Source organism: Saccopteryx leptura, chromosome 1, assembly GCF_036850995.1.
Source record: "Saccopteryx leptura isolate mSacLep1 chromosome 1, mSacLep1_pri_phased_curated, whole genome shotgun sequence".
In the NCBI taxonomy this organism is placed as follows: Eukaryota; Metazoa; Chordata; class Mammalia; order Chiroptera; family Emballonuridae; genus Saccopteryx; species Saccopteryx leptura.
The window spans coordinates 387,222,853-387,241,089 of NC_089503.1; the positions used below are offsets into that span (position 1 = coordinate 387,222,853).

Here is an 18,237-nt window from a genome sequence, read left to right on the forward strand (position 1 = left end):
ACTGTCTACTACCTACCTCACCACCTAACCATTTGTATCTAGTTTTCTGGGCCAGGAATTTGAGCTGTGCTCTACTGGGCAGATCTGCTTGTGCCAGCAAGTGCAGTCATTTGGTCACCAGACTGCAGGTGACAGCAGGGCTGGGCCCCTGCAGCTCACGCCCAGGGGTGGGAGCCACGGGGGGCCATCTGGCCTTGCCCGCCTGCATGTCTGCATGGCATGTCCAGCAGGACGCTCTGGAGACATCGGCTCTCTGGCTCCTGAGCCAGGTTTGAGTGACTTCTACTTTTTGATGGCTCAGTGCTGAGCTAAAGCAGTGGAGGCGACAGCAGCCGCGTCTCTAAGGAAAAACAACTTGGAGCATATCTGTCACTTTGTTCCCATCTGCAAATGGTGCCCTTACAGTGGTCATGGACTTGATGTTCAGCCACGTGAACAGTGAGCTGTGAACTGGGTAGACCAGTTCTAGCACCGGTCAGTCTCAGCTGAGCTGCTTGTGGCTCCACTGCATGCCAGTCACAGTAAGGCTGAGGCTGCTGCTGCCTGGGAATTCAATGGCATTTTTCTTTTTTTTTTTTTAGAGATAGTCAGAGAGAGGGGTAGACAGGAACAAAGAGATGAGAAGCATCAATCATTAGTTTTTCCTTGCGCATTGCAACACCTTAGTTGTTCATTGATTGCTTTCTCATATGTGCCTTGACTGCGGGCCTTCAGCAGACCGAGTAACCCCTTGCTGGAGCCAGCGACCTTGCGCTCAAGCTGGCGACCTCGGGGTCTCAAACCTGGGTCTTACGCATCCCAGTCCGACGGTCTATCCACTGTGCCACCGCCTGGTCAGGCTCAATGGCTTTTTCTACTGGACAGTTTGGAAGCCCTGTCCTAGTATGTATGTGGAATAGGTTTCTTCCATCTCAGAACTCAGGGTTTTGTATTTTTATCATTTTTGTATTCCGAAATTAGATGCAGGGAGGCAGACTCCCGCATGCACCTTACCGGGATCCACCCGGTATGCCCACCAGGGGGTGATGCTCTGCCCATCTGGGTTGTTGCTGGTTTGCAACTGAGGCCATTCTAGTGCCTGAGGCAGAGGCCATGGAACCATCCTCAGGCCCGGGCCAACTTTGCTCCAATGGAGCCTTGGCTGTGAGAAAGGAAGAGAGAGAGAGGAGAGGGGGGAGAAGCAGATGGGCACTTCTGTGTGCTCTGACCAAACTTAATTTTATTCATGAGGTGCGGGGGTAGAGGGGGAGGAGCAGGGAGCATCAACTGCTGAATGTGCCTTGACCAGGCAAGCCCAGGGTTTCAAACTAGTGACCTTGGCATTGCAGGTTGATGCTTTAACCACTGCCACCACAGGTCAGCCCAGAATTCAGGTCTTAAAAAATACTTTTGGATGAAAAATTGAAAATGGACAAGTGTTGAAGAGGCTTGTGCAGTCCAGTGTTGTGCCACGTGACCAATGGGATGCAGTGCGTGTCAGCTCGCAGGGACGGTCGGCGCTGTCAGGGACAGCTGGGTTCCTAGGAGTCGTTCCAGTGATTTGATTAGTGAGAAAGGGCGAGTCATGAGAATCAGTAGTTGTGGCACTTCAGTTGCTCATGAATTGCTTTCTCATATGTGCCTTGGTGGGGGAAGAGAAGACACGCCAGTCAAGTCAGTGACCCCTTGCTCAAGCCAGCGACTATGGGGTCACATCTATGACCCCACGCTCAAGCCGGTGAGCCTGCACTCAAGTCAACAACCTCAGGGTTTCAAACCTGGGTTCTCAGCGTTCCAGGCCAATGCTCTACCCACTGCCTGGTTGGGGGGGTGGGGGGGGTATTCCAATTTTTAAAGGCAAATTCAGAGACTAAGGAGCTTAGACTACTTAATAAAGACAATTTAGAGACAAAAGAGCCAGGAAAATCTGACTTTTACTTCTTAAATACTGTGAAGGAAGAGGGGGAAAGTGGTCCCCTGATAGGGGGTGCAGAGAGCTAGGGGTCCTCAGCAAAGGCCCGGCGGGCGTTCGGGAAGCGCTGGGGGCTGTAGTTGGGGTCTTCCTGCAGTCGCTTCTGTATGTCAGCCCGGAGCTAGAGAGAGAGAGCAGGCTGGTTGGAGGGGCGCTGCCCCGGCGCGCAGGTCCCCCGCAAGCACGCAAGGCTACCCCGCAGGAGCGGACACCCCCCCAGCCACGTCTGTCAGCAGGCCAAGAAGGTATCAGTGAGCCTTCCCAGATGCCGCTAGAGAAACACCTTAAAGATGGTCAGGCAGCAGCCCCAGACTGCCCAGTTCATCTCTGAAGGGACCTGGGGGAGGGGCCCTAGCCCAGCCCCGCCCACTAGACCATCCCTATCCTGCGTCCAGGTGGCACCTGCTGCCTGTAGCTCTCCTGAACCTCTGGTGCCTCCAGGTCCCGGCTCAGGCTCTCGGGGCTCGTCAGGGGCCGAGCTCCGGCCGCCTTAGCTGCCCGGCTCACGGCCTCTGAGAGCAGCAGCTGGGGGCCCTCACCCTGCATCGTCTGGGGGATGGGGTTGGGAGGGAAAAGAGGATCGGCGTCAGATCCAGCGCCACCACCAAGCTCACCCTTCCCCGGTCAGCCAGCCTCGCGCTACCGGAGAAGGAAGTAGCCCATGCGGCTCTAATAGCAGAATGCCTTTCGAGTTTTGTTTGGCACTGGCCAAAACCAGCCTCTGAGTGTGCCGGACCTGCTCTTCCAGGGGAGCACTCGGCGCTAGCTAGTCCGCAGGCAGCGGCCACTGGAAGGACACTGGGCTCTGGCCACGTGAGGGGTGGGCAGCAGAGGGACAAGGGGACTGCTGGCCGACAGCCTGACGGGGAACCCCGAACAAGTCTGGTCCCAGAGACATTTGCTCGTCAATGAAACGAGGGGACTCCCTGGGAAAAGCCCCTTCCAGCTCCTTGTTCGCCTGCAAGCACGACGGGGAAGCTGGCTGAGGGTGCTCGGGGAGAGGCGCACCAACCTTGCGTCTCTTGGCGGGCATACCACTGAGGTAGGCGTCGCTCAGGGGGGGCTGCGGCTTCACCTTGCGCTGGCTCTGAATGTCCTGCTGGATGATAGGCACCCACTCCTGGGGAAGGAGAGACAATTAGAAAGCCATCGCCACGACTTTCCGCTGCCTTGGCCCACCGGTCACTGGACACTTACTGGGGGCACCGCAGCTGCCCAAGGCTCTGTCTCGGCTGGAGCTCCATCCTGCTCCTCTCGGGAGCCCCCCTCGGGGGCGGGAGGTGGAGCTCGGGACATGGCCTCTTCTGCTGTTGTTCCGGGGGCTGGGGAAGCATTCTCCCGCTGGGGCCAGCAGGGGGCTTCAGCCTTCTCAGTCCCCGGCCCTCCAGCCCAGGCCCCTCTCCGAGGTGATCCGGCCCCTCACCCTCGCCCTAGTACCTGAGGCTCAGGGGAGTTTCTCTCTGATCCCTGAACTTCCATCGGCTCCTCAGAAAGCGGCTGAGATTGGACAGGGAGGAGAAGACAGAAGGCCCTCTCAGATCTCCCGTCCCTTCCAGTCCTGTCCCACAGCCCGTCCGTCAGCAGGGCCTTTACCTGCGGCGGATCGCCAACCCTGCGGACGTATCTGAGGATGGCGTCCGGGCCGACGGGCATGTGCTCCAGCACCACCTGCAGCCTCAGTCCCATCATGGTGGTCAGCCAGCTCACCAAGGACGGGTTCACCCCACGAGACATGCGGCGCTGGGAGCAGAAACCAGACTCACCCACAAAACCCTTGCCCAGCCTTTGAAAGCTATCGAAGGGTAAAGGATGGGAGTTGGGAGAAGAAAAACGAAAACTGCAAGATACCAGAGAAGGGAAACCTGAGGAAACAAAAGGCTGGGCCTGCAGCTGGGTGGTGCTTACAATTCTGCCGTTGATGACAGCCGCCAGCTCCATCTGCTGTCCCCCTAAGCAATGCAGGTTCAGGGCCAGGCATTCAAACAGGCCCTGGTTACACAACTCCAGCAAACGGGCTCCGAATCCACTGTCTGCGGGCGAGATGTGAGAGGGGGCGCTGGCACCACACAGCCCTGCACTGGCGACACGCTCTCCTGGCCCTGCGACCCTGACCCCGTGCCCCGACCTGTGCAGTGCAGAACATGGGCAGCAATGCTGTTGAACTGCTCCTGGAGAAACTCTAGGTTTGTTCGGATGATGTCCACACCTGGCTGAACCTGCACCAAAGACTGAGACACAAAACACACTAAGACCTGACAATCAACCCCAGGACCCTGGGAGTCAAGGACGTGGCAAGAAGGACGTAAGGTATCCTACCAGCCCCGGGGGAGGAAGGAAGAAGACGGGTTACTCACAAAGCTCTCCCGGACGTACTCTTCCAGCCCGGTTATCAATGTGTGGGTTGCCATCTACAAAGGCGGGGGCGGGGGGTATTAGCGCTGGTTCAGACTCAAGGCCGGCCCCCACACTTCCCTGCCCCCCCCCCACGCGGCCAGGGCTTCCCGGGCTGCGGAGTCACAGGCTCAAGGGACAAATACACGCAGTCAGGAATGAGGGGGAAGAGAGCCGGGCCCAGGTCCGCACTGACCCGAATATTCCCCGGTGTGGGCTCCTGGCCGCCCAGGTAGTGCTGGTGGAAGAAGGCCCGCAGCTGGGGCTGCAGCCGCTGCAGGGGCTGGAAGTGCCCGTGGAGCAGCATCACCACGTCCACCATGGAGAAGTTCTGGCACAGCAGCGAGAGCAGGGCCCCGAAGAACCCTGCGGACAGAGCCGAGCTGGCAGTGAGCGCCCCGTCCATCAGGCCCCGCCCCCACCTCGGCCACATCCCTGAACACAGGCCGCCCCTCCCCAGAGAAGGCAGAGGCAGCCTTGCTCACCCAGAGCCCCGTCAGCGCCTGGCTCAAAGATGTTGCTGGAGCCACTGAGGCGCTGTATGAAGGCAGCGATGCTCTCGCTGCTGCCAGCCCGCGCCCCCAGGGAGCCCAGAAGGGAGCTCAGCACGCCCTGCACCACCGACGTGAAGAACTCCGGGGACAGGCTCTCAGGACCCAGGCCTCCAGGACTCCCTGCGCCAGCAGAAGGGGAGCCTGGCTGGGGTGCGGCCTGCTGCTCCGGAGCCAGAGGCGGAGGGGGCGGTGGGGGCGGGGGCGGAGGGGAGGTCTGCGTGGCCTGGCAAACAGAGAAGCAAAGAACAAAGATGAGGTGAGCCTGGCCGGTTGGCTCAGCGGTAGAGCGTCGGCCTGGCGTGCGGGGGACCCAGGTTCGATTCCCGGCCAGGGACACAGGAGAAGCGCCCATCTGCTTCTCCACCCCCCCCCCTCCTTCCTCTCTGTCTCTCTCTTCCCCTCCCGCAGCCAAGGCTCCATTGGAGCAAAGATGGCCCAGGCGCTGGGGATGGCTCCTTGGCCTCTGCCCCAGGCGCTAGAGTGGCTCTGGTCACGGCAGAGCGACGCCCCTTGGTGGGCAGAGCATTGCCCCCTGGTGGGCGTGCCGGGTGGATCCCAGTCGGGCGCATGCGGGAGTCTGACTGTCTCTCCCCGATTCCAGCTTCAGAAAAATACAAAAAAAAAAGAGTAAGGACAGGGACACAGACATGAAACGAAGTCATGAGGGTCCGAACCAGAAAGGGCCTGGTAGGGGAGCGCTGTGCTCTGCTCTGGACCCTCAAGCAGGACCTACACAGAGGCTCCCACAGAGTGAGGCCAAGCGGCCGCCTCTCTCAGTAAGGACGGAAAGCAGTAACATGAACGTTCTTAAGCCCGATTTTCCTCATCTCCAAAATGGGGGGAAATCAACGGACCCCCAAGGCTCCTCCCCATGACATGCCACCAGGGGCTGCAGCCCACTGCTGATACAACAGCAACCAGGCTGGGCAGGAAGAGCCAGTGCTCACTTGCAGGAAGTCGGTCATGCCCTGGAGAAAGGCCGGGACACCCGGCATCGCCACCGTGATGGTAGGAGGGGCCACGCCAGGGGCTCCCGCTCCCGCTCCCGCTCCCACTCCCGTCCCCGCGGCGGGCCCTGCAGGCCCCAGCAGGCTCCCCAGGAGCTGAGAGAACTGCAGGTCTGCTGTGGAAGGCTGTGGGGGTGGAGGCTGGGTAGGCCCCCCGGGGGCAGGGCCGGCTGTGGTGGCTGTGTTGGTGGTACCAGCACTGGCCGAGGCAGTGGCAGGAGCTGGAGGGGGAGCCATTCCTGGAGACCCCTGAGCTGTAGGAACCAAAAGAGCCAGGTTGGAATCTGAAGGGAAACAAGACACCGCGGCACCTCCAGTCCAGCCTCCCGGCAGGAGGGCAAGGGGACTGGCGTGAAGTGGGAAGCGTCAGGTCGAGGGGGAGGGGCTGGCCTTCGGAGCCACGGACATCTCTTAGGTTCACGGCGGGCAAGGACGAGGACTCACCCACAAGGACAGGCTGCATAAGAAGCTGCCCCACAAGGCCGCTCACCATCTGGGCCAGAGAGGCATTGGTCCCCAGACCAGCAGCGCCCTGCTGAGAGAGCGGAGGCCTTCAGCCCTGCCCAGCACAGGGCTCCCTCCCCAGACGCCTCCCCTGAAACTCTCTCACCCTTACCAGAGTCCCCGACATGGGGGGCCCCCCAGAATGGGAAGGCCGAGCCTGTGGAGGGGTGGGCCGAGCAATCACCACCCGGGTGGGAGCTGCCGGGAAGCCTGGCACCTGCTGTCCTGTTTGGGGCACAGGGGAGAAACCAGGAAGGGCTGAGGGCGGGGTCCGTGCCTGCCAGCCGACAGCACCCGCCACCGTGGACCATGGCCCCCACCCAGGCCTCCCTTTCCAGGTCGTTACCTGTGGCCGCGGAGGCAACAGCTGCCACCATGGCCTGATGAGTGATCTGGTGGGCGACGGCGTGCATGAACTCAGGGGGCAGGGAGGGCAGCTGGATGAGGGTGGAGCCTGGGGGGCGGGTCTGATGTAACCTTGAACCTGGACCCCTGCAAGCCCCCCAGTTGGCCCTACCCCTTCTCTACCCAGAGCTCAGCCTGCTGCGATCCCCTCGGTCTTACCCAGGGTCTGGCCATGCCCAGAGGGTCCCAGCGGGCCAGCAGGAGCACTCGGAACTCCACCGGGCTGTGTGCCAGAGTCTGGGCAGGGAGAAGAGAGCACGGCCCTGAGCCAGGTGGGCAAGGCCGGACTGCCTTCCTCAGGCCGCTGTCCTCCCCACTCCCGAACCTCAGCGCGCCCGCCAGCCTTTCCCTCCAACTGCACGGGGAAGAGGTGCTTTCCCCGTAAACGGACACCCAGGGACGAGCAGTCCCTCTGCCCCCGCACACACATGCACGTGCACGCACACACATGCACACGCGCACACACATGCACACGCGCACACATACACACACATACACACCGACATGCACGCACACATACACACATGCACACACACACGCCCGCACCACCCCCAGCAGCCCACGCCCGCCATCCCTTCACGCCTCCCCCCCCTTCTCTAGAGAGCCCGCACCCTGAATGTTCATGTGCATCATGACCACCGGCTCCACGCTCTGGTGGGAGATCCGGATGACCCTCGGGTGGCTGGTGGTCGGAGGGGGCGCGGGCCCTGGGGGAGGTGCCCCCTCAGTGGACTCAACGGTGGCAGAAGAGGGCGCCAGGGACGAGGCCTGCGCAGGACCAGGCGGAGCCGCCTCCGCACTGGGAGTCGGGGGGGGCCGAGCGCCGTTCCCAGTCATGGTCACGGTGGTGCCCACGTTGATCTGGAGAAGGCAGACGGTGAGCAGGAGAGGGGGCCGTGGAAGAGCCTCACCCGAGCACCGGCCACGGCACACTCCCAGGCTCCCTCTCCTGACCGCCCACCTGGATGGGGATGGCCGCCTGCTGCAGCACCATGGGCGCGGTGTAGTGAGACATGGGCCGGACCACATGCAGGTGCCGCGGGGGCGCGCAGGCCAGGTTGCAGCGCAGGTCCGACAGCGCCACGAAGGTGTTGCCCAGCAGCCGCAGGCTCTCCCCCACCAGGTTGATCAAGCGCTGGTCCTCCTCACGCCCCTCTTGCTGCAGCCCCCAGCCAGACAGAAGGGGGGACACAAAAAGGCAGCAGGTATCAATCAGGCTGCAATCCACCTCGCTACCCAAAGCAACACCTTCACAGGACGGCACAGCCACTCAATCTTTAGGGTGGAGCTTTGGAAGCTCCAGCACAGATCAAACCTTTGCAAAATTCTGTCAACATAAAAAATACCCTATTAAATCAAACCCTACAGTGAATCTGTAAGTCGCCACCTACTAACCTCCCTTACTTCACAAACTTCCCAAGTAAATCAAGGGTCTGAAGGGGCCAGAGACAGTGGGTACTGCAGGGTGTCACCTCTCCTACAAGGGAGGAAGACGTCATCTGCAGATCTGGAGCCTGACTGGTGGGGCAGCAACAGACAGAGCACGGCCTGGGATGCTGAGCTCCCAAGCGCAAAACACAGATCACCGGCTACATTAAGCACGGGCTCATCCAGCTTGAGTGCAGGGTCACCAGCTTGAGCATGGGATCGACATGACCCCAAGGTTGCTGGCTAGAGCAAGGGTCACTGGCTCAGCTGGAGCCCCCCTCCATCAAGGCACATGAGAAGCAGTCAACCAACCAAGGTGCCACAACTACACACTGAAGCGTCTCTCCTCACCTCCCTTCCTGTCTCTCTCATCTTACAATCATCTTACACTTCTTTTCACGAGAGAACAAGAGTGTGTGAGTGTGAGAAAGAGAACAGAGACAGGAAAGAGAGAGATGAGAAGCATCAACTCACAGTTGTATCATCTTAGTTGTTCACTGATTACTTCTCATGTGTGCCTTGATGGGGGGCACACCAAGCTGTGACCCCTTGCTTAAGCCAGCCACCTTGGGCTCACGTTAAAAATCCTGCGCTCAAGCAGGGAACCTCAATGTTTTGAACCTGGGACCTCAGCATCCCAGGCTGACACTCTGGTCAATGGCCCAGCAGCGATCAGGCCGGACACCATCAGGGTGGGGGGAGAAGATGATGGGCGTCAGTGTGTCCCGTGCGGGGAGCCTGGGGCGAAGGGCGGGCGGGCTCACGTTGTTGTTGTAGTCCGTGCTGGCCGCAGCGCCCAGGACGTCGTAGTAGCGCTGCAGGAAGGGGTGCAGGCGGCCCTCGAGCCGGTGGAGCTCCTGGAGCACCTCGACGTACTCCGCAGGGGAGGGGTGGCTGTGGGCGACCCCAGGAGGCAGTGAGCCACGCTCTCCTCGGCTTCTCAGCTCGCAGCTGACAGGAAGCACCTCGGCCATCCTCCCTGGCCTCCCAGAGTCCCGGCCCAACCCCGTCCTGGACAGCAGAGCCCGTTTGTTACCCCCACCCACAGGAAGTCTGGGAGAGGAAGAGAAATTACTTCCAACCTCCCAGCGCACAACCCTGCACCTACAACGGCAAGACACTGACTCTAATAATACAGATGGGGGGCCCTGGCCAGGTAGTTCAGTTGGTTAAAACACCATCCAGACATACTAAGATTGTAGGTTCGATCCCCGGCCAGGGCACATACAAGAATTAACCAATAAATTTATAAGTAGAACAACAAATCAATGTTTCCCTTTCTCCCTTCCTCTATAAAATCAATTAAAAAACAAAAGAGCCTGACCAGGCAGTGGCACAGTGGATAGAGCGTCAGACTGGGATGCAGAGAACCCAGATTCAACAACCCGAGGTCGCTGGCTTGAGCAAGGAGTCACTCACTCTGCCCAATTAAGGCATATATGAAAAAGTAATCAATAAACAACTAAGGACCGCAACGAAGAACTGATGCTTCTCATCTCTCTCCCTTTCTGGGTCTGTCCCTATCTGCCCCTCTCTGTCTCTGTAAAAAACAAACAAAACAAAACAAAACTGTTTTTTTTTCTTTAGCAAGAGAGAGAAAAAGGGAGGGAGAGAAGGGGGAGGGATGGAGTGAGAAAAGTAGGGAGGGAGGAACAGACAGACAGGGAAAGTGATAATAAGCATCAAATCGTAGTTGTGGTACTTTAGTTGTTCAGATTGCTTTTTCATACATATGTGCCTTGACCAAAGGGCTCCAACTGAGCCAGTGACGTCTTGCTCAAGCCAGTGATCTTGGGCTCAAACTAGTGAGCTTTGGGCTCAAGCCAGCAACCCTGGGTTCATGTCTATGATCCCACACTCAAGCCAGTGACTCTGTGCTCAAGCTGGAGAGCCCGCACTCAAGCAGGCGACCTGGGGGCTTTGAACCAAAACTGCAGCGTTCCAGGCCAATGCTCTATCTACTGCGCCACCACCTGGTCAGGCCACCCTATCTTTTTTTTAAGTGACTTGAGAGAGAAACGGAGAGGGATGGGGAGGGGCAGAAAGTGAAAAGAATCAACTCATAGTTGCTTCACTTTAGTTGTCCACTAACTGCCTGAATGTGCCCTGACTGGGGGGTTCAAGCCAGCAACCTCGGGGTTAGAACCAGAAACTTCAGCGTCCCAGGTCGATACTCTGCCCACTGTACTACCTTCGGTCAGACAAAAAAACCCACCTACCTTAAGGGCAAGGGGGGAGAATGGGGGAAAAAGAGAAGAGAGACGGGGCCTCTGAACTCCGGAGAGTCTCGCTCGGGAAGCACCACTTGGCTCCCCCGCCCCAGGGAGAGCAGGCAACACAGCTGCCAGTCCTACGCTCCTTCACCACTCCCGAGCCCTCCGTGACAGCCACATACTCCACGGAAGACCTCCAAGCAAGCCCTCCTTCCCCATCAGACTGTCCTGTCCCCACCCCCCTCCCCAGCCGCCCTCCATCTCTCACTTGGGCACATTGGTCTCTGGGGGCGGCACGGGGCCCGCTGCGGCTGGGCCGGGAGGGCTGCGCTCGGGGCTGCGGGCTGGGGGCCGCTCCTCCACTCCTTCCGCCTCCATGGGCTCCCGCGCAGGCGCTTCGCCTTCCACGGGCTCTGACGGCTGAGAGCTTGGGGCCGCCGGTTCTGGGGCCGCCACCGGTGTCTGTGAAGGCGGCTGACCGTGCTGTGCGTGGGGCCCCCCTCGACACTGAAAGTGAGGGAGAGTCAGGGTACCAAGGCGGGACGAGGCCACTGCAGTACCTCTCTGGTCAGAAGAGACAGAGGGACTGGGGGCTCTACCGAGGCTCTAAAGCCAAGGCTCCGCCTCCACGGCGTTGATTTCCTAGCCACCGAGGCAAGATGCACACAAATTAGGTGTGTAATAAATATCTGAAATTCTTGCAAATAAATTACTAACAAAAAGTAGGGGTTGTGGTTTCTTTTTTTTTTTTTTTTGTATTTTTCCAAAGCTGGAAACGGGGAGAGACAGTCAGACAGACTCCCGCATGCGCCGACCGGGATCCACCGGCACGCCCACCAGGGACGAGGCTCTGCCCACCAGGGGGCGGCGCTCTGCCCCTCCAGGGCGTCGCTCTATTGTGACCAGAGCCACTCTAGCGCCTGAGGCAGAGGCCAAGGAGCCATCCCCAGCGCCCGGGCCATCTTTGCTCCAATGGAGCCTCAGCTGCGGGAGGGGAAGAGAGAGACAGAGAGGAAGGTGAGGGGGAGAGGTGGAGAAGCAGATGGGCGCTTCTTCTGTGTGCCCTGGCCGGGAATCGAACCCGGGACTCCTGCACGCCAGGCCGACGCTCTACCACTGAGCCAACCGGCCAGGGCTGGGGTTGTGGTTTCTTAACCTCCACAACAGAAAAAAAGCCATGGTTGCAGACATAGCACAAACTAATGAAATCAGGACATACCAACACCAAGTATCATAATTTAAAAAAATTTAAAAGCACGAAATTCTTCTTTAAGTGAAAACAGCTGCCGTAAGAGTTGAGTTATCTGACAAGACTGAAACAAACTTCACCGATACCAGCCACCAAGAGGACAGAGAGGGACAAGATAGCCTCACATGGATACTTTTTCTGCCCAAAGAACGAAGACTACAGAGAGGAGGCTAGATTAGGAAGGAAGCGTCCATGAATGTGGCCAGTCATGCCCTCACCCCAAGGCGGACACACGGGCTAGGGAGAGACAGTTACCTCCATCCGAGATAGTAAGGTCTGGATGTCCCTAATCATGTGCTGCGCCATCACCAGACGTACTCGGGGTTCACTCTGCAAGATGAGGGGGAAGATCAGGGCTGCCGTGAAGTAAAGCCACAAGCTCAGAGCCTCCTGACCCAGATCCCAGCACCTCCTCAGCCAAGCCCAAGTCCTCCTCAAGGCCTCATGGCCGCCTTCTCCCAGATCGCCTTCCCTGACCCTCCCAGGCCCCGTGGTACCTGCGTCGGGGCCTGCTCCATGTTGATGTGAACATCTACAGCAGAGCCGTCACTCTGGGGAAAGGGTAAGGGAAGTTGCTCTGGGAGAAGCCAAGAACTAAGGCCCCCATATTCCAAACTCATTCTCTTAAGACTCACCCCTTTTCTCGAGACTAAGGCCATTAGTCGACCAGAGGACCCTCCAAACCCAATCTGAACACTGAGACACCTGTCTTATGAGCCCTCGCTGCTACCACAAACAAAGCTTCCCTTCCCCACAAAAACTGCCCCATGTGGAACACAGGCTTACAGGAAGATTGAAGGTTCCAACCATGACATAGCTGTTGGCATTCCGGTCATGAACAGAGGCCCCAGGCCCCCGAGTGCCAACTGTGGGCCCTCCACCATGGGTGGATGAAGTGGACCCTGGCCCAGAAGATGCCCCAGAAGGGAGCTGAGTCTGAGGAGGAGCCCGTTCTACCAGGTGGATAACCTTTCCCCCAACATCTGCAAAGAAAAGAAAAAAAAGGTATACACCAAAGCATGATTATGATCAGGTAAACCCATGGTCTCAGCTACTCCCTCTAGAAAGCTACTCCCTCAAACTCCCAACTGCCTGCCCAGCCCCTTACTATATTCCTGGAGCTTCTTGTCATCTTGCAGAACTCGCCCCTGGTAGATGAGCCGTTGCTTCTCAGAGGGGATGCTGACTGAGGCAGCAATGTGCTCCTTAAACTCCTTTACGTTCATCTGCAAACAAGGGACACAAACAGGTACCAGGGAATGGAGGAAAGAGGAAGGACAGAAGAGGGACAACTGGCTTTGTGGGTGTGAGGGCAAAAAACCACCCATCACAAAACCACTACACATGTGTGAGGTAGTCACTGCACAAAGCCCCGAACAGTGACAACTCCTATCAAACACAGACAGGAAACACAGGCAAGCTCAGCTCCAGACCTAGGAGAAAATTACATGGCTGAGAAGCAGAAAAGCCAACTGACATTCCCTTCACTCCTCTGCCTGGCTCCTAAGAGAACGCGTGTCTAAAGCCACCACTGACCACTCCCCAAACACAAACATACAACTCGAGTCTCAAAAATAAAAGCAATGACAAGGAAGATGGACGAGGTAGACAATCATGTTCAGAAAGGAAGCCGCAACCAAGAAAAGGGAGCAAAAAAGAAAAATACTTTTCCTAACTAGACAACTGACTCCTGGGGAGATTCAGCCTGTTTACACACATCTATCACAAAAGCCTATATGGTTTTCTGAAATACGTGTAATGTCATATGTTAAAAACCATGGACTAAACCCTCATGATCCCGTCTCCCAGTATTACAACAGTAATGACATGGACATGAACGCCCATGCCGTAGGCTCAAAAATATTCAAATTATACCACAGATACTAACAACTCCACTCAAATAGTCTAACAGGACTCTACCTACACCAGGGGTCCCCAAACTTTTTACACAGGGAGCCAGTTCACTGTCCCTCAGACCGTTGGAAGGGCCGGACTATAAAAAAAACTATGAACAAATCCCTATGCACACTGCACAAATCTTAAAGTAAAAAAACAAAATGGGAGCAAATACAATATTTAAAATAAAGAACAAGTAAATTTAAATGAACAAACTGACCAGTATTTCAATGGGAACTATGCTCCTCTCACTGACCATCAATGAAAGGGGTGCCCCTTCCGGAAGTGCAACGGTGGCCGGATAAATGGATTCAGGGGGCCTCATGTGGCCCGCGGGCCGTAGTTTGGGGACCCCTGACCTACACTATAGGCTCTGATCCCTCACCTTTAAAAGGAAACACCATGTTAGCATTAGTAATGCCATTTTTTATTTATTTGTTTTTATTTTTTAAAGAATTCCTGCTACAATTTTCTTTTTATTTATTTATTTTTTATTTATTCATTTTTAGAGAGGAGAGGGAGAGACAGAGAGAGAGAGAGAGAGAGAGAGAAGGGGGGGAGGAGCTGGAAGCATCAACTCCCATATGTGCCTTGACCAGGCAAGCCCAGGGTTTCGAACCGGCGACCTCAGCATTTCCAGGTCGACGCTTTATCCACTGCACCACCACAGGTCAGGCCTGATCCCTCACCTTTAAAAACACAGTATATAGCCTGACCAGGTGGTGGCGCAGTGGATAGAGCGTTGGACTGGGATGCGGAGGACCCGGGTTCAAGACCCCTAGGTCGCCAGCTTGAGTGCGGGCTCATCTGGTTTGAGGGAAAGCCCACCAGCTTGAGCCCAAGGTCGCTGGCTCCAGCAGGGGGTTACTCGGTCTGCTGGGGGCCTGCGGTCAAGGCACACATGAGAGAGCAATCAATGAACAACTAAGGTGTTGCAACGCGCAATGAAAAACTAATGATTGATGCTTCTCATCTCTTTCCATTCCTGTCCGTCTGTCCCTGTCTATCCCTCTCTCTGAGTCACTGTCTCTGTAAAAAAAATTAAAAAAATAAATAAATAAATAAATAAAAACACAGTATAGACCACTTTCTGCTCTTAAGACACACTTGCACTTGGGGTCTCTGTGTTGTTTCCCTTCCCAAAGGCAGGAGCCATGTCTAAGGCTTTGAGATGGGGGTTCACTCACAATGATGGCATAGATTTCCTCCTTCCTCCATATTTCCCTCTGCCTTGAGCTCTACTGAGGTGAAGGAAGGCAGAACAAACTCTCCTTCATTAGATAAAAACCATACTTTATCTCTCAACAAGGAATACCAGAAAATGTTCTGCCTAGAACATGAACAAAGGAATCAATGAAAGAAAAGTGGATGAGAGGACCAGAAAATCAGGTTCTCCTCTCGGGCTAAGGGGCCCTACAAGAGGAAGAGGTAATGGGGTGCCTTACAAAAGCACTGTGGGGTCTCACCTGGGCCCCCACGATAAAGGTCCGAGTCTGAGAGTCCAGGGTCTTCACCAGCACCTCCAGGCTGTCAGGCTCCTGCGAAGTGGCACTGGTACAAGCACTGGGCTCCATGGCCTACAGTTCTCTAAGAAAGAACGGAGGGAGAGGCGCGCTGTCGCCCAGAGCCGATTTTATATACCCAGCAGCCTCCGAGTCCGAGTCTCCGCCCCAATACCTCGAGTTTCTCCCACACACGCACACGCACACGCACTCACACCCGCCCCCTCCCCCCCTTCTGATTCGGGGCCCGGGGAAAGAACCGCAAAGGGCAGGAGGAGAGATGGCTGGCAAAGGAAGCGGGAGGACGGGAGGTGGGAGGGGCCCCACGATGCCAATCACGAGAGGCCCAGTCGGGCTAGGAAAGCAAGGGAGGAAGGCCAGGGTCATCACCGGTCGCGACAGGAGAGCCCCAGAAACCCTGGGAAACGCGAAGAGTAGGGGGGGGTCGCACCACACTGAGGAGAAAGTGGTTTCGCGCACGCGCGCCGCGCCACGCCACTCCCACCGAGCCCGCCTAAGTTACGACAAACCCAACACGACGGACACTCACGGGGGGCCAGAGCGGCTAGCTGACTGTCCCCCCCTTGCTCCAGAGAGCGTCGAACCCAGCACACCCGAAACACACACAACCACCGCCACTCGGCTCCACCCCCGACTTCCCCACAGTGCCGTCACTTCCGGTCACCTCCAACTTGCCACCGACGGCCACTTCCGTTTCCCCGATAGTATTTGGAGATCGCGAGGCGGGACTTCCGGCTCCTCCCAGGTCCCCAAGCTGTACTTTCGTGGGGCACCTGAAAGTCCGTGGCCCAAAACAGTGAGTTCCTGAAGGCGAGACGGGCCGGGGCCGGCTTAGATGGGAGAGAGCCGATCGCCCCGAGGAGCCGCCGCCGCCGTCACCCGGGGGACCGACCTGCGTCTGCGTGCGTCACATTACGCATGCGTACAGTTAGGCACCGCCCCACCCTCGCCAGCGCCGTTCATTTCTGCCGTGCGCGCGCTTGAGCAGTAGAAGGTTGAGGTGGTCTCTATAAATGCCTGATAAAAACAAAAAACAAAAAAAACTACCAGTGAGTGTGACTGTCTCAAGAGGTTTTTGTAAAGGCGTATGGGTCTTGAAACTTGGGGACAGGGGATTGCGCTTCATTCGTTCAAGTCTTGGCCAGCAGAGACTTGGAGGCGGCACTGTCCTGGCCACCTAAACGTCCATCTTCCTCTCTCGCTCTCCCTCCGCACCCTCCGGAAGTGTCCCTTTGCTTCGGCCCGGCCCATGTCTTTCAACCGTTGTTCCGCCAGAAATAAGAGTCCCTAGAGTGTTCAGCCAACATCGGCGCGGTTCGCTTTCGAGGTCCGGCGGGCGGTTGACCAACACTGGCTTAGGCTTCGGCGGTTGGAGCTGGTTCGCGAGGAGCCGTCTTGCGTGCTTGTCCCGTCCTTGGGCCTGATTTGGGGGGTTCTGCCCGGTGGGTTCTGTTCTGCGGGGCGTGGGCGCCATCTTCCTCTCCGGCAGTGAGCGGCCGACGGGACACGCCATGTTTTTTGAGAAGCTAAGGATTTATTTACTACCTTTCAGGACTTTCGTCCAAAACAATAAAAAAAGAGGGGGCGCCTCCGAGTTTGGGAATTGGGAGCGGATGAAGTCGGATCGGACCCAAACACCAGACTCTGACCCTGGGGAATAGAAGGGACCGCCGAGGGGTCCCTGCCGCCGCCCCGCCCGCGACCCGCCGCGCTGCCGCTCCTCCGGCCGGACCTGTCGCCGCTCGGGTGCCCAGCCCGTCTCTATTTAAAACTCAGAGCGTTTCAACACCCGAGACTTATTACGCCCACTTCATAGAGTGGGTAACGCGCTCCCGACATAAACATAGTAGCTAGAACACACTCACTGTACACACCTCGCGAGGTGACCGATCCAGGCCTGCCAGACTCGGGGTCAAGCACTTCTGCTTTACCGCCCCAGTATATATTTTTTTACGTTTTTAATCACAAATCAAACATTACCCCAAAACAGAACATCATAGTGAACCCTCATAAACCCTAAATCGTAAGCCTCGCCTTTTTTGCAGTCCGAGTTATGATTTAGGAAACCCCACCTTTCGTTGTATTAACTGCTCCACCCACTTGGCACTATCCAATGACGGCCTCTTGACGATTCTTTTCCCTCAGCTCCTGTTATTTGAAAACATAACCCGGCCCTGGCCCCAGTCAGGGCACAAAGGACAATGAGCATCTGCTTCTTCACCCCCCTCTCTCTCTTTCTTTTCCTCTCCCCCTCCCACAGCCGTGGCTCAATTGGTTAGAGCAAGTTGGCCCCGGGAACTGAGGAATGGCTCCATGTCTTCCCTCAGGCACTAAAATAGAGGGCCTAGATGGGCAGAGAGCATCACCCTGTAGGGGGCTTGTGGGTGTCAGTCTGTCTCTCTGCCTCCCCACCTCTCACTTTTTGAAAAAGAAAAAAAACAACACCCTATTACCCACCAGGAACTGTAATAAAATAAGTGCTTTACAAACATTAATTTTGGCTAACATTTACTTTGGACTTGCCATGTATAGGTCTTTTGCAAAGGACTTTATATGCATTATCCCTTAATCCTATGAGATTGATGATCTCATTTTATAGATAAAAATGGGCGCAGAAAATGTCTAATAAGTTGTAGAGTTAGGGTTTGAGCCCACTGCCTGACACCAATGTCAACTAGATTATGTAGTCTCTCACTTGTGGTAATAAACGTAGAGTGGATGAACTGTGTCAGCAAGTTTTTCTGGATGGTATACATATTGTTCCTCCCATTGTAAACGTCAGAGAACAAGCCACCCATCAGCCATGCCTCAGCACCTGGTTCATACCTATTCTAGAGCACTTATCAGGTTGTTCTGCAATGATTTGTTTACATAGCTAGTTTTCCTTAGATTTTCTTTAAGGACATGTATCTGATCCATTTTTACGCTCCCAGGGTTTAGCCAGTTCCGGACAAACAGCTAAGTGAATGAATGAATGAATCAATCCACCTCTCTTCAATGCTGCACAACACAGCACATTTCCAGCTCAGATCTGGACCACAGGAGGGCTCAGCTCTCCTCATAATTCCCAAGAGACCCTGGATGCTTATGCCATGGTGTATTGTGGAGTGGCTGCA

At 56.5% G+C, this 18,237-nt stretch overlaps 1 protein-coding gene across 16 annotated transcripts; it reads right to left on the reverse strand.

Moving 5' to 3' along the window:
- Positions 1–1,894: 1,894 nt before the first annotated feature.
- BAG6 (BAG cochaperone 6) lies at positions 1,895–16,040 on the reverse strand. Of its 16 annotated transcripts, none has more exons than XM_066359711.1 (26): positions 15,786–16,040; positions 15,065–15,185; positions 12,811–12,928; positions 12,489–12,685; positions 12,200–12,253; positions 11,958–12,032; positions 10,722–10,960; positions 9,005–9,134; positions 7,774–7,971; positions 7,424–7,673; positions 6,972–7,049; positions 6,754–6,861; positions 6,520–6,632; positions 6,348–6,438; positions 5,844–6,157; positions 4,828–5,119; positions 4,539–4,708; positions 4,306–4,359; positions 4,077–4,179; positions 3,857–3,981; positions 3,545–3,691; positions 3,389–3,448; positions 3,149–3,292; positions 2,964–3,071; positions 2,354–2,500; positions 1,895–2,072 (listed from the first exon to the last, which is right to left on the reverse strand). In XM_066359711.1, exons 2-26 carry the CDS (start codon positions 15,170–15,172, stop codon positions 1,977–1,979), a joined length of 3,519 nt encoding a protein of 1,172 aa, XP_066215808.1. In that variant the 5' UTR covers positions 15,173–15,185; positions 15,786–16,040; the 3' UTR covers positions 1,895–1,976. The 16 variants fall into 16 exon arrangements, with proteins under 16 accessions (XP_066215808.1, XP_066215809.1, XP_066215807.1 ...); XM_066359712.1 differs by lacking the exon at positions 15,786–16,040 and adding an exon at positions 15,651–15,781 and having other exon boundaries at positions 6,348–6,435; XM_066359710.1 differs by lacking the exon at positions 15,786–16,040 and adding an exon at positions 15,651–15,781.
- Between the last annotated feature and the right edge of the window lie 2,197 nt (positions 16,041–18,237).